Source organism: Lonchura striata, chromosome 2 (assembly GCF_046129695.1).
Source record: "Lonchura striata isolate bLonStr1 chromosome 2, bLonStr1.mat, whole genome shotgun sequence".
Taxonomy (NCBI): domain Eukaryota; kingdom Metazoa; phylum Chordata; class Aves; order Passeriformes; family Estrildidae; genus Lonchura; species Lonchura striata.
The window spans coordinates 35,843,924-35,860,313 of record NC_134604.1 but is presented as its reverse complement, the minus strand read 5'-3'; the positions used below and the strand labels follow the sequence as shown (position 1 = coordinate 35,860,313).

Here is a 16,390-nt window from a genome sequence, read left to right as displayed (position 1 = left end):
TCTTCAGTAGCTTTAAAAGCCTAATCACCCAAGGCCGGCTATGGGTTATATAACAGCCTATAAAGCTGAAGTTAGTTAGTTACTAGGAAGACTAGGAAAGGCAGTGGGAATAGGATAGAACAGACTTATATTAACTGTAAGAAAAGAAGGAAAAAACATCTGTCACTGAAGGTAACTAAGAAGCAAAACAACAAAGAAACAAGCCATGTCTTTGCAAAGTGCAAACATCAAGGAGAAGGAAAAGAAAACAGAGTTTAAAATAAATAGATAACAATAAATAGGAGCTTCTTAGGTCACATGATATATGAAAGGAAGTTGCTATGAAAGAATTAAAATAGAAAAAATGTAGGTAAGACTTATAGCTTAAAAAGTAAAAATTGAAAGTAAACACAAAACATCCTCAGCATGCAATGCATTTTTTTTTTTGCAGATGAATATCACAATAAAAAATTGAAACAAGAAAGAGATTAAGAAAAGAAACACTGGAATGTTCAGAAATAATTTCAACCTTATTCTAGTTCTTTAGGGAATTATCTTTGGGCACCCCTCTGCTTACTCAACAGCATACCCCCTTCTGAAAGGCCTGGACATATCCATATGTGTCTTTGCCATTGAAAGAAGACCTTGTTTTCTGAAAAAGCTGTCAGGTAAGGAAAAAAATCTGAGTTACAGTGAACTCTAAGACAGGGAAGAAAGTTTGGAATAATCCATAGCCTGTATTTACCAGTTAAATGAGCAGCTGCAAACATTAGTCCTGTTGCAAAAAAAGGACCCTTCTTTATTTGTATTCCCAACCAGACTTTATTAATAAACAAAACAGTAAAAAGTAGAAAATACTGAATTTAAATTAATAAATTGTCAAAGGAAAGTTATTCATAATCTCCAGACTGAGGAATTAGCATATAGACTCTTTCCATGTGTACATAAATATGACTAAGCACAGAATGCTGTGTATGAACAACAAAACACTAAGCAAGACCTGCACTACTAATGAAACTTAAAGGACTACAGGAAAGAAACTCCCAAACACATAACTTCATGTTTTTGCATTTAAAATGAAAAGAACAGAAGATGGGTTTTAAAAGGAAATCATACTTTCCCTGCACAACATTCACAACTGTATATGCTTCAATGAAGAATGTACTATTTCAAGGAAATTTAAAGCCAGTTGATAGAAACAAGAGTTAAATATGGTTGAATAAAAAACTAAGTACTTAAAATTAAACATTCATGAAAATGGGAATTGAGAAAGCTCAGGAGTCTGTAAGGAAACAGCAAACACACTCTAGCAGACAAGGATGACTACATTAAACACAAGCAAATCTGCAGAAAAACATTAAGAAAATATATCCATAACTTGTTTCATGCATACATGCATAGTGAGTGCTGACTATTTTAGACAAAGAAAAAAAAAATCAAATTCTTATTTTTATAACATTCCATGTTGCATGGGTTTCACTATGTAACTCTACAAGGAAAGTGATCTTAAAATTTAACAGAGGAATTAAACATTTGTAACCCCTGGTGCTTCAGCTGTGGCATCTGATGCGCCCCAGAAACATCTGTCAGTGCTGGGGCAATGTCCATGGACACAGACAGTCACTCAGGGACTAGAGTTAATTTGCAGTAAAGTGGAAGCTGTGCTGAGGACAGCTCAGGCAAACAGAAAGCAAATTCTGTGACATGAGAAAATAATTTGAAAGTTTATCAGGGAGATATTTTTAACCACCCTTTTCATTTTAGATATGCTTTAGGGGTTTTTTACATGAAGTAAAGATATTGTGAAACTTTCAATAAAATGATAAAGTTTTTTCTTCAACAATGCAAAAATAAAAGCAGTATATTCTAAATAATATGCACCAAATAGGGGCACTAAAGCTAAACCTAAGGCAAATGTCTTGCATGGCCAGACAAGTGGGTACTATATTGGCATTTGTGCATTTTCCAAAGGGTAACAAAATTGTATTTATTAGATCCAAAGAAAGGCAAAAAATACCAATCCCAACATTTAACCCTGTACATTAACTGCTGAGATAGCCTGAAGCACTCAAGGATTAGTTTGAAGACAACAAATGCCATTTGGCGCACTAGATGAAGTTGTGTATTGCAGCCATACAACCCTGTTAAACATCTTCACTAACACAGAAATCTCTGCAACAAAGAGGCAATTTCTTGCTTAGTGAACTCTGGAACTTTTGCTGAAGCAAAACTGCAAGAAGGGAGAAACAGTTTTGACAGCATCATCCGTCATGCCATCCCTGGAAACATTCAAGGTCAGATTGGATGGGGCTCTGAGCAACTCATCTAGTTGAAGATGTCCCTGATCATGGGTTGAGGTTTGGAACTAGCTGGCCTTTAAAGGTCCCTTCCAACTGAAATTATTCTATGATCTGGCTGACCTCTTTTCAATGGGCACTTCATGGACAACTAAGGGAGGCATGGGCCTGCCATTTAATCAGCTAGAGAAAATTATTTACTGTTCTTCAACATAGGAAAAAACCGCTATGGGCAAGTAAGAAAACAGTAGTTTAGAGATGCCACTGTAAAAAAGAAGGGGGAAAAAGCAGCCTTTAATATTGCTATTTGAAAGAGTCTCTTGTGTAGAAGAACTCTGGTGCACTATCGACTATTATCAATGAATTGGGATTTGAAATAATTTCTCTTAGTTACGGAATAATGCTTCTTCTCTTGTGGTGTCAAGTTAAAAAAAGGCTCACATACAAGGGGTAAAATGTACTATCAAAATGTTGAATTTTGTCATTTATATTTCTCATTCTTTCTCAATTTTCCTAACTTCAGAAAATAGACCAAGCTTCTCAATAAAATTCACTCACTGAACATCAGCAGGACAATCTATGAAACATACCTCTAAACTTTTTTCACTTTTGTTCTTCTTTATAGTGGTGGTGATTTCTGCCTGAGGACAAGGAGAGGATGTTTCACCCCCCTTGGTGAGTAGGACAGTACTCAGGGCAATATCACTGTGTGCTTGTCCTGCTCTTTCTCCTCTCTCTAAGCTGCTGGCCACTGTTGGAAACTGGATCCTCAGCAAATGGGCTTTGGTCAGGTCCGGCTTGGGTGTTCCAAGATTATGTTCTGTGTTTTTAATGCACATGCATGAAATGTAACTCTAATATATTGCATTCTTTGGCAATTGGATACTGTGGCTTCCAGATGAAAGCCAACTGCTGTAATGCAACTTTATCCAAGTAATTAAGCTACATTCCTTTTTAACAACTGGGAAAAGGGAGCTCTAATATGGCTAGTCACATTTCAAAGTATAGAAGAAACCTAGGCAAAGATGAATACGTATAATTATTTTCTTTTGCTTTTGTATTTTTTATCTACCTAATTCCCACAGCAGCTGGAAAGGTTAAATGTCTGAATCAGAAATCCGTGTGACTGTTGTACCAAAAGAGGAGACAAGTGTTGGTTATCTGAGGCAGGAACAAGGAATAAAAAATGGGTAAATGCTAAAAGCTATCCATCAAGAGACCTTCAGAAGTTACTCCTGGACTTTTCATCTGATATTTTCAAAAAAGTGAATCTCAGCATCTGCAGCTCAGGAAAATGTGTAAGACACATACAAATTCGTAATTTTTCTTAAAATCTGGAACTGCTTATAAAAGTTAGGTCTATTCTAATTTACTATGGAGCCTCCCAGAAATAGGAGCAAAAGAATACAAAAGTAAATTTAGTATCAGAGTTTCCAGCACTTGCTTAAGTGCAGTTCTTCAAAAATTCCCTTAGCTATTGCCTGCAGAGACAGACACTGCCTCTCACAGTGTCTCTCCCTCTCACACTCTTTCTGCATCTAAAGCTCAGCTACTCACCTCTCACCAGGCACCAAGCAGCAGCTCACTCACAAAGAGATAAAACACACAAATTCTTGCACTGGAATAACTTTTTAACCTCTTCAGTGCCAGCTGCTCTAATCAAGCTGTAATCAATGAGCTGTTAAGGGAGCTGCTTAATTGGCTCGCTTGAAAGATTGAAAGCACACGGAACTTCCAATTGGTTTAACACTTTTCCAGGGACTGTTGTGAGGCAAGAGCTGCAGAGGTACTGCAATGCAGCACAGCTCAGCTTGCAGACCACTGACACAGAATATTTTGCAAAAAACTTAAGGCTACACTTCACCTTTTCACACTGCTGTGGGGGGAAAGGATCATGAGCTTTTGAGACTAAAATGTGCAATAAAGCTTTTTAGCTTTAATACTTTGTTTGTCCCCACTCCCAACCTGTGTCGTTCAGGAGCAATTGTCACTATTTCAACCAAAGTTCCCTTTTCTTTAAAAATATATTTTAGCTTAACTGAAAGAATTGGTTTTTCTAAACTCCTTCCACACTGTGCTATACTTGCAACTTTTCTACTTGCAACTTATATGTCCTGAAGAAAAACCTGGAAGTGTAAAATGTGTTTCCCTGTGTGGCATATCTTCCATTTTAATTTCTACTTAATTATTTAATAGGAACACACTGTACCATCCTAAGATTATTTTCCAGGCTCAGTTTTTATATTGCATTTACTTCATATCTATGCAATATTTTAAAAGAGATCTGAGAGCTGTTAAGATGTTAAGGGAGGTTAAAATGTTTCTGATTATTAAGAAATTGGAGTGCAAAGCTAAGTATAAGTGATTTGTTTGTCTTCTAATTTTGTTCTAAGTAGCTTTTGGTCCTTAAATAATCTTTAATCTCATATCAAGCACAAGTAGAAGATGTGAGATTCACAAGAACAAGAAAGCTTATCTTTTTGAAGCCTGTTGGGACTAGTTAGTGTAGACTGAATACATCAGCAATCCTCCATATGAGCTACATCCACAATGGTTACTAAGACATCATGATGCTTAAAATTCATTCTCTTCCATTTACACAATACATGTGTACATAACAGACAGTACACAGGTAATTATCAATTTTTTAAATAAAAGTAAGGAATCACTAAAAAAGCCCAGAGTTATGGTTGCTGTTGCTAAATATTTACTTCTACTGCTGAGCTGTGATTTTTTCAACTTCTGTGATTTGTTTTCATCTTGCTTTTAATAATCTATCCCTAATTTTGCTCACATAATTTACATTTCTGTTTGGATTTTCATAATGCTTTGCCTCTTCTGTTTCTCAGAGAGAAAAAAAGGTGGTGAGTGTAAATGAGGAAAAAAGGGACTGAAGAGCAGAACTGAGTAATTTGCTCTCTATTTATACTATCCCTTTTATTTCCATTCAACAACTTTGCATGAAATCACTGTTTGTCTCTTCTATTTTCTCTTTATACACAGTATCTGTGCTCTTTTACAGCATTTTCGCCCAGACCACTTCCATCTGAGGGATGAGCAGTGTGGTTCAGCTGAGCACCATCACCAACCACAGGTCTGACAGCATTCAAAAAAATGCTGTGATGCTATTCTGTTTTGTCTGAACTCATCTCTGCATTTGTTCATTCCAAGCAGGATGACAAAAAAAGGACCACAATATTGATGGGAAAAGGTATTAAAGTTGATGGCAAGCACTAGGGTGGTTTTTTTTTTTTTTTTTCAGTAGGACTTACCATTCTTATGAGATTTTTTGCAAAGTCTCTACACATAAATGCAAAGGAAGCTCGTATGAGGCTTCAAATGGGATTCTATTTGAAATAAGGAAAGGGACATTTAAACTTTGAAAGCTGTTTCTATAAGTATTCACCTTATTTTCTTCCCACAGCATAGCATATTATTTATTTTTTGAGAAAATACCAAGATAGGCATATTGGAAGCTTTTCTTTACAGCATAAAAGTAAGCTTTTACTACTCACGATTTTAATTGCTAATCACCAGCTTGCTTACAGTATTGACTGGTACTTACATCATCATCACTCAATACCTGAAATATCAATAGCTAAAGGGTTCAATTAATGTTGGAATTTTTTTTTGCAACGACATCTAATGGCTTAATAATCGAAGACATTAAAAAATGTACTGATTAACATTTGTAGTGACTATTTTTGGATCTTTCCAGAAAAACCTGAAGTTATAGTAACAACTCAGAACTTCTAGTGTGAAAATGGAAGAAACTTCCTTAGCTTACGTACTTTACTAGATTTGGAAGCATTTAAAAGTGAGAAGCCCCTGAGGGAAGCACACCTGTACAGTTTTAAGACTATTTTATGACAATATTCCAATATATGCAACAAGATAAGATATAGTAAATAAGAAATACGGTATAAATTTCAAGTAAAGGACAAAAAGAGTTCTGCAATAATTTTAGAATAAAGTATTTAGTGTCATATAGAGTGTGTTTGCCTTTCTGTGTAGCCTATAAATCTTTAAATAATTATCTGTGAAGGTTACTTAACTCTTTAAAAGTTTTTTCATCTTTCTTTGCTGTTAGGGAATTCTCAGGAAACAAATGTTTCATTTTACATTTGGCTTATGCAGTTTGCATTACCCAGAATCTCAGATTAAAATTAAACATTTCAGTTGTAACGAAACACATGCTGGACAACTATAGACAACAACCCTCACTACCTTTTAAGATTTAATAATTTACTATAAAACAACAAACCTTTGGGCCCTGTTCCTCACAAGCTTCACTCTCCGTGGTGTGTTTTGAGCTATTTGTCTGAAACAGAAAAGTGGCTTTGCTTCACTGACAAGAAGTGATGAAGTTGGGACTAGTCTGCCCTCAGCAGGGGCTTTGGTGAATGGAGCAATGACACAGGAAAAATGGAATAAATATCTAATATAATACCTGATGGATTTCATCAGCATCATTTGAATTGTATGTTCACCAAAACTGAATTTGATACAGGACTGCTAAAATGTAGGGTACAAATATGTCAACTAGAAGTTCAATCCTAATAGGAAAAAGCTGTCAAGCAATGTATTTTTTCTGTGCATTAACAATGGCATGGAACAACTGTGACATGCCAGTGATTGCTACAAGTACCCAGACACCATGGTGGTAATTGCAGTGTAAAATCACCAGACAGCAAACAAGATTGCTGGAACTAATAGGAACATGGCTCCATTCAGAGCCCAGTGTGGATCTCTATCTGTAATGGAATTGCTTTTCAATACTTCTTTGAAATAATGCTGATTATTACTCATGCATTTTTATATTAATATGTTCCATTTATTTAACTAAAGATAGATACTTTCAATTTCATTTTCTCTCTGCTCATTTCTTACTATGTCCCAATTTATTCTGTTTGGTGACTCAAGCTCAGATAAACTAATAAATGGATGCTTGATTCCAGATCTGAAGCACAACTGCACATTTGTCTAAAATAGAAGCTGTTTTTCTCCTTGAATGCTATCATGAGGATCCAAAGAAATTAAAGAAATATCATATTGGATGAATTCTGGAAGTACTAATTCATCTTCCCTAAAAAAACCTGACTGACTGAGCATGTTATTAGAGCTGTTGTGAGACTTACATATCTCCTAGGCTGGGCACAATCAGGCAGAATCAACTTGTGAATTGAGCTAGAACTGCTTCCTGAAAAATGATAACCTGGTGCCAGCAAATCTTCACAGACATTTGTAGTTGCTGAATTAATCTGGAAAAGACTTTAAAGTAATAACTACTGAAGAGAAAAAAAACACCTTGAGTTCCAATCAGAAGGTAATATTCCTCTCACAAATTCCTTGAGAACCTCAGTCATTTGGGCCACTGCTCATGGACAACAAGGAGTCTTGCCCTTTCATGCTGGACTCCAAATCAATCAGCGCCTACTTCTGCCCACTGAAACTAACTTAACTTCTAGAAAGCTAAATATTAGACAGCAAAATTTGAATGAGATGCACCCCACCTTAAATGTCTTACATTTTGCTGAATTTCCTGGTGAAGCTGTTATTGAGAAAGCTGTCATTTTCTCTAATAAGTAGTTGTTATCCAGGCCTAATTGCCCTGAAGGTACAAGGACGCTGTCATCCAAAAGTAATAATGAGAAGCTCTACACATTCTGCAGGAAGCATTTATCCTTGTCTAATTCTAATCTGACTGTTTGAAGCAATGTCAGATCTTCCTGGCATTTCTGGTCTCTCTTAACCTATCTTTTGCATTACCTATTTCCAGGAAGAGACTAGAAAATAACAAAATGAGCACTAATGAGAATAAAATGAATAACTAAGTGTTGACGACAGTATTATTATATGCACACTTAAAGAGTGCTCTTACAGTTGCATAAAATGCTTCTAAAAGCCAGGTCTGTGAAAAAAACACAGCCATTTCCTTGGGACAGAATTGTCACTTTGATTTTTATTCCAGATGACTGCCGATGATAACTGGGAAACTCACTACCTGCAACAGCCTCACCCTGTTAAATGAGTGGCTCCAGAGCACTTCTCTTTTGCCATCTGCCTTGCAGGTGGTTATTTCACTTACCCTCTGGCTGGTATTGTGCTATGATGGTTACCGTCTGCCCCGCTCCTTTGAGCGCAGCCGCAGCCTGCTCATGGGTAGCACCCCGGAGATCAATGCCGTTCACCTGCGCAGGGAACCAGAAAACAACAGGCATGAGCAGCTTGACATTAGACAGGAGACAGAAGTGGGGTTCTACCCTAAATATCCCAAGGATGTAAAGCTCAGATGGACGCCCAGCTGCAGAAGCAAAGTACAAAATCAAAAGGCTGAGAGGAAACTTCCTATGACCAGCAAAGAGGATATCCATCAGTACCACGCACCCCATAGCTTGACTGTGCTTACCATTAAGATTTTCTGACCACTACATTTCTGGTTAACTCTTCATCAAGCAATATCTCTTAATATACTAAGTCAAAAGATAAATTTTCTGTGGTGCTTGAAGGTCACTGAAGAATACTGCAAGCAAAGAAGCTACCCCTTCAGTCAAACTCTGCAGGCTCAGTCAGTAGCATCAGGAAACCCAGAGATACATTGAGCGTGTCTAACAAAAGCTGCTGGCTGCAGAAGTTTTAGAGCAAAAACCCCATCTACTGTTTTCTGTTCATGCAACCCCTCTGACTATTTCCTGGAAATATTCTGTGTCTTGCACACGGCAGCAATGGAGTTGCTATCAGACACAGCTTCCTCAACTCTGGCTGTTCAACATCCACACAGATTTCTATATGTTTTCTTTTTCTTAACCATTTTTGGCTGCACAAGACATGGAAGAGGAACAGAGCAGAACAAAGTAGGCAATCCACCCCTAAAACTCAGGGGCAGTTTCAGAACTCTCTAAATTTCTTTTTGTGATACATATTTTGCCAGCAGTATCCTAAGGAAGAGACAGAATTCACATACAGATTTATTAACTGCTCCAGTAACTTGAATCCTGCTTTCCAGTGGAGCATTACTGACTGGCTCTACCGAAGTATGTGAGACTTTTACTTACGTATTTATGTTTGTATTTCTGTATTTGTTTATCTTATCTATTTCTCTGTCTTTCCTCTCACTTCTACATGTTTCCACTTTATAGTATTTTAGTGAAGAACAGGAAACTTTCGATATGTAACAACCTCAGCAGGACAGAAATCCAATTCTGATTATTGAGGAAAAGAAAAAGAAAGAAAATAGAAGGATAGGGAGAGAAATGAAAACCATATTATATGAAGCAAATATGCCAAAACACTAGATCCAAATCTTCAGTCATAGCAAATATTTGTGTTTATGTTTACCAAATACCATTGCAAGATGGTTAAGCACATATTAAAAAGAAAGGTTTTTAAAATTTAAATTTTAACAACTTTTTAAGGGTTACAAAAATAAATTTGATTCCATAGAACTTTTTAAGTAACAGCTATTGAGTTTGTTAGAAATGTATATTTGGCTTGATAATATTTAGAAACTGGCCCATCTTAACTTGCTGTCTTTGATCAAATTTTAGAGATTATGATGTTTTGAGAACACAGTTGTTATTATTTACCATGAAATCACAGAGTCACAGAATAGTTTAGGTTGGAAGGGAACTTTAAAAAGCCTCTGCAATGAACAGGGACATCTTCAACTAGACCATGTGGCTCAGAGTCCTGTCCATCCTGACCTTGAATGTTCCCAGGAACAGAGTTCCCACCACCTCTCTGGGAAACCTCTGCCAGTGTCTCACCGCAGGCATCATAAAATATTTCTTCCTTAGTTTCATGACAAAATGTAGTCTTTACTAGTATGCAAATAACATTTTAGACTATTAGTATTAGAAAAAATTAATTTGTGATAGCACTTATATAAAGCCCAGGAGATACCACAGCTTCTGATCCAGAAGACTGCGTGATGCTGTAGAACTGATGACTGTACACAGAAATTATGAGCATGGGCAAATATAACATGATAAACTTCATAATTTAATGCAGGAGTCCTCAGTTGTCCCATCTCCCTGGGATGTTATAATGGCTAGTAGAAGCTTTCAAAAAAATGAGCCAAAGGTTCAAAAGCTTTCATTAAAGTTGTGCACTGAAGCCTCTGGGAAATACTCACTGAAATTCAGTCTAGGAATATATGACCCTAGAGAGCAATAATTAAGTGCATTCTAAAAGAACAAAAGGAGAGAAGCAGAACTTTCAGTGCCATAAAAATCTACCATATTTTAATCTCAACAGTGAAAATACATAAGGAGGAAGATGATGTCAGCTTGGACTTTGCAACACCTGTTGAGAATACCAGCTTCCTGTAAGAAACACAAATTAGGGCACTGCTGTAGAAAAAGAGATACTGTTCCCTACCTTTCCTCAGCGAAGGCGTTATGACACGTGATGCTGAATTGCATTGAGCACAGATATACCAGCACTACAATTAATAACTGAGCACTATAGTCACAGTTTTGTCAAGTGTAAGCAGAATTCCTAAATTTAAGAACAGTGGCTATATAATGTTGTAAAGGAAACATCAACCTTGATTCTGTGTCTGAAGACAACTCTGAAACCAAGCAACCTTCCCTTTAAGAGAGAGCTTTGTTTTCATCTGTGTGCTTTTCCCTTTTGTAACTGAAGTCCTTGACAGGGAGTCCCACAAAAGCATAGGATGATCTGAAGAAAATCTTAAAGGAACATGCCTGAACTCCTGAGCTGGGGAGATGGATATGGATTATGTCACCTGGTCAGCAGTAGAAGGTCTCCAGGAAAAAAAAAAAATTGTTCAGGCTTGAGCTCAAAGACTATGGGAGGACACAAGCCTTTCTTAAGCAATATAGGAAAACATTGTGGTGGTCTGTGAAGTCATGTTAATAGCACAGAAGATTTAAACATAATTAATAAATCACAGTAAAAAACCTGTATCTCTATAGATAAAAGGAGAGAATGTATGAAAGAATAAGGCAATCACATGCTTATTCTCCTTCTCCTCTAACAACAACAGTTCTATGTCTATGTGAGCTAATAAGAACAATCCTAATAATACATAAAGACTGTGAATGTAAGACAGGAATTTCACTGAAGTTGTTATACAAATATTTTTCACTTCTCCACAGAAAAACAGGAAGCCAGCTGATATGAACATTTCAGCTGAAGTGGTAGCTGACTACTTTTTGCACTTTGCACCCTTGGTCTAGAAGAAATGATTGCCTAAGGTACAAACACAACACATTGCAGCAAATTAATTTTCCTGAAATTAATTTCACTTTTCTGTTAGGATACAGCTGGTAGACACTTGAGGAAGATTTAGAGGCCTGAGTGGCTGATATCAAAAGAGCAAGGAAAAGAAATGTCAGAGAGAAAATAACACATAAATTCTATCTTCTGCAATTTTTATCGAGATCATAATCAAGCTAGGCAATCCAGATTAAGCAATGTTGAACAGGGAAATGACCTGACCACATTAGGTTGCCAAAGCAGTGATCTCTGCCTTGGAGACACACAGCTGCAGAAAAAAAAAAAAAAAAAAAATCAAATAACCATTAACAAATAGGGAGGGAGAGTTCTGTTTGCATTTTATTCACCAATAGTGACAGAATCTCACTGTAGGATAATAGGTATTAAACTTAGAAATTACTTATAATCTAGTCTGACTTTCTAAAGAAAAAGAAGAGTAGATACTAACTTGATTTCTGGGTATCATTTCCCCCTATTTAAAAGCAAATATAATCAACTCCCAAACCTTCTAGTTGAAAACCAGTATATTCACGTAGCAACATTAAATCTTGATGAAAGGCACCGTTAGTTTATATATTTTAATCAAATTTTTACCATCAGACCAAAATGAACAAGAATTTGGAGAGAATAAAATAAATAATACTCTGTCTTGCCTCTTTGTCCAAAACAATATCTTAATTTAATGTCTCATAATAATTGTGTGCAGTGACATTTTTCCCTGATATGATTTCATTGCAAACTCTTAAATCAGATTAAAATTACTGCTTTTAATTAATTTAACATAATTTATGTGAAGAATAATCAGTAAAAGATAATTTTAAAAAATCAGAAGAAAGTGCAAATGTGTACACGAAAAATAATAGCAAAGGTGTTTTGGTTTTTTTTTTTTTTTTTTTTTCTTCTTCTATAATAAATGGGCTTGCTTCCTACAAGTCTAAAGACTGTATTATACAATAAGCAAAGTAGCTGTCTGAGCTTGACTGCACAGCCCCGATGTCCTGGCCCAGAATGAACTTGACTGCACAATTTCTGATGCCTAACTCCAAAATGAATTTGACATAATGGAAATAAGAAGAGCCTGCAGCTTATACTAAAGTCTGTCTCTTCTGCATGTTTCGAACTGGCAAAAAAGCAGTTCGAAAGCTTACAAACAAAGAGGAGTTGAAAACGATGGTCAAAACTAAATTGAGATGGAGAAAAAGATGCAACAATAGCTCACAGCTTACTGGGCCTTTGCATTTGTTGACTCAAAATAAAGCATGATCTTCTTCATTTAATATTGAATCATATTAAATCATAATATCATAAATATCAATTTAAAAAAAGATCAGACTGACTTTTGGCATAGATTGAGCTCTTCTAAAATTAGGAGAGTTACATTCCCTCTAAAACATTTGAGTGCCTCATATTGGTAGAAATTTCATTGGATTCTGAACAGACTTGCAGTCTGGTTGACATCTAGAAAATGAACATGATTTCCATGTGGATCATTCAAACAGAAGGTAGCAGAATAATATGGTTTATTTTGGCATTTCTTTCTTTAGGCCATCTTATTATGTGTTTGTACTGTTGTTAAATGAATACTTGGAACTAAATAACTTGTTGGGTTGGAAAAGAAAGGAAAAACATATTCTTTCCCTGGGGAGGAAACATAAAGGGTTTCTTTCCATTACTTCTTTAATTGTCACTGACATTGTATGTGCTTTAATACAATAAATTAAAAGATTAAGGAAAGGCGTTCTTTTTCCACAAAACAAACAATAGAGCAGAGTTTTCAAATTCTGTTTAAATTCTTCTGTTTGTTATAATCATAAAATAAGAGCTTTTGGTGCCTGAAAAAGCAAATAGAAGTCTGAATAATGACAACTGTTTACAGCCAAAATTCCATTGTTTGAATTAAGAGAAGATACAAAAACTCCTATTTAGCTGCCTTAATTTCTGCACATCAACATAAGTATTGCCAAGGAGGGAGGGAGGAAGGAAGGAAGGAAGGGAGGGAGGAAGGAAGGGAGGGAGGGAGGGAGGGAGGGAGGGAGGGAGGGAGGAAGGAAGGAAGGAAGGAAGGAAGGAAGGAAGGAAGGAAGGAAGGAAGGAAGGAAGGAAGGAAGGAAGGAAGGAAGGAAGGAAGGAAGGAAGGAAGGAAGGAAGGAAGGAAGGAAGGAAGGAAGGAAGGAAGGAAGGAAGGAAGGAAGGAAGGGAGGGAAGGAAGGGAAGGAAGGAAGAGAAAGAGAGGAGTCTTCACTCTCCAGCTTAGCTTCTGCTGTATTTCCAGGTTAGATTTATTGTTTTCCTCTTACTTTTCTCAATTCTGATATTTTCTGAGCCTACACTTTCTACTGTTTAGTTAGAGCTGCACAGAGAAGCAAAGTGGTTTTCTCATCCTGAACTCTGCTGAAAACACAGGATCACATCCCATCTGCTCCTCTCCATACCCAACACCCTCCTTCTCTTTTTATGGGCTAGCAATTGCAGTGACCTTTTCAATTTTCCTTGTCTGGCCACCTTAGAGTTACAATTCTTGCCTCTGGTCTTTATGCTCTGGGGAGCTGGACATTCTAGATGCAAATTCTTCTCTCTCTGGAAAACAAGAACCACTGTGGGGTTATAAGCTGTATCATGCCTTTTTTCTGACAGGAACTTTCAGGAGGCAGCTAAGCCAAAAGAAAGGGATATCAAAGCATATTTGAAGCAGGGAAAAAATATTATTTTCCTGAAGAGGTGTCTTGTACACACTGCCTTTTACAGTAGGAACCAATGAGATTTATGACTCACCAGACCATATGAATCATTCCAAACAGTACCTGTTAAGCCTAGAACCACAGGCAAAGACTTATGTTTTAATCCAAACTGTACAGAAATTCGAATAGAAGATCTTCTTCCCATGTGATTCTAGCTTTTATGAATGATGTCAGATTTGCAAACTTTGAGACTGAAATAATTTCACTGAATGACATCTTACGAGTCACTTCTTCTCAATTCCATCAGAATTCCTCAAAACTAGTTTAATGAAAAAAATGAGTTGTAGAAGTAAATGACACCTTATGAAAAGGACACAGACTTACTGGAGCCTGAATGGACATGGAAATTATTTTATTCAGATCACTAAATAGCTACTAGCTTGTTCAAGTACCAACCTGAACTGGAGGTGATTCAGCAACTGCAAGGTGATCAATGGCATTTTGTCATATTACTAAACGGTAAAGCTGAGACGAAGGAACATGTACTTTTTGCCTATTAAAAGCCAATTGGTATTACCTGTGAAAAATACCTATTGGAGTACTACACTGGCTAATAGAACAGGCCAGTGTCTATCAGATGATATAACAATAAATATAAATTATGTTTTTCATCCATTTTATACATGAAACGTCCATCAGATACAATCCTTAGTAGAAGTATTTGCTATTGTTAAAATGGAAAGCTTATAATTAGCTCTTAAATTAATTTCTAGTTGCTACTTTTTTATTTTTTTCTCCTTCTGTGTAGCCACTCAAAACCCCTTATATTCCTGACACCATCTAATTTCATGGATCTCAGTACAGTGTCATCTTTTCAAGCATTCACACATCCTTTCTCCTTTGGAGTTCGTGCTTCCTTTCTACTCTGAATGGGTAAAATATCAAACTGTCCCTCCTCCCCCCTACAGTTTTTACTTCACACATGACTGTTACTACCATTCACTTTTGTGCCTTTCAGAAATATCCCTCTTTCTCTCTAATTCTGTTTTCAGAGTTTGTATTTTCTTGTCTCCTGCTCTCATCCTGGGTCACTTAGACATGTGCCTTTTAGTAGCATTTATTCCATATACCTTGGTGTCCGTCTACATCTAAAAGGTATTTTTCCTCATTCAGTAACTCTTTCCTAAATTAACTATCACATTTTCAAGCATAAGTGAATGGATATAACTAAGCCAGCGTTGTTCAGTTTTACTCATAATGCTACAGAGGTTTTAGCTTCACATTTGAATTTCAAAGGGTAGTATAAACAGAAATAATGATTGAGACTCTCTTGCTTCTGAAATGTGGTAAAGGTTTCCATTTTAACAAGTTCCTGATACCTCAGTGATGATAAGAACTTAATTTCAGCTGAAGCCAACAGGAAATAGGTACTCGGGAACTGAAATAAAAATGCAAAACAATTTTAGAGGCTGCATAAAGACAGAAGCGACCCTGAGCACTGACTTAAGAGATGAATTCAAAAATTGAAATCCTTGCCTTGAACTCTGCTTGATAGATGTTTTTCTATTTCCACATCCAGAGTATGGCTCTGTGGCTGTGAGAGGTGAAATGGCCAGTGGCTTGTGCCATGGCAAATCCATACTGAACTCAGCCCAGCGACCACAAGGCAATGTGTCAATGGCTGAATGGTAGACTGTCTTACTGGAATGATGTAAGTACATGTTCAGTGCTCACGTTTCAGATTAAAACTCCCTGAATCACAACATTCATAATTTATCTGTGGTTCTACAGATGAAGATTATGACACAGACACTTTGAATAGACAAAGCTCTATACTCTCAAATAAACCATATATTTTTAGCCAGTGCAAAGGACATAGCTCTTGTAGTCTCTAAATGATTTTCCTTTTGTTCCCATTCTGGTGGCTTGCTTGTTCAAATTCAGGTTTTATCTAACTTGCTTTTCCAAAAAGATCTCAGAAAACTCCTTGCAAAAACTATTGCAGATATCCCTTCAATACCCTATTTAATGGATGGCCAATTTCTGTTACTTTGCAGCTTGTCATATGATAATTTTTTTAATCACTCTGAAACACAAAACTGACCGAGCAGAATGATTCCTGGAGACTAGTTAGTCTGAGCACAAGGCAAAAGTCCAGCCTGGGGCAAAGCTCTGTATGAATAAAGCTCAGGG

The 16,390-nt window shown here is 36.6% G+C and overlaps 1 protein-coding gene across 25 annotated transcripts in view; it reads right to left on the bottom strand.

The window, feature by feature from the left end:
• DLG2 (discs large MAGUK scaffold protein 2) overlaps window positions 1–16,390 on the bottom strand; it is a 989,662-nt gene that overhangs the window by 198,285 nt on the left and 774,987 nt on the right. For all 25 annotated transcript variants that reach the window (XM_031505123.2, XM_031505124.2, XM_031505125.2 and 22 more), the window contains one exon: window positions 8,365–8,467. In XM_031505123.2, coding sequence (XP_031360983.1) covers window positions 8,365–8,467 — 103 coding nt within the window. The remainder of the gene's footprint in view (window positions 1–8,364; window positions 8,468–16,390) is intronic.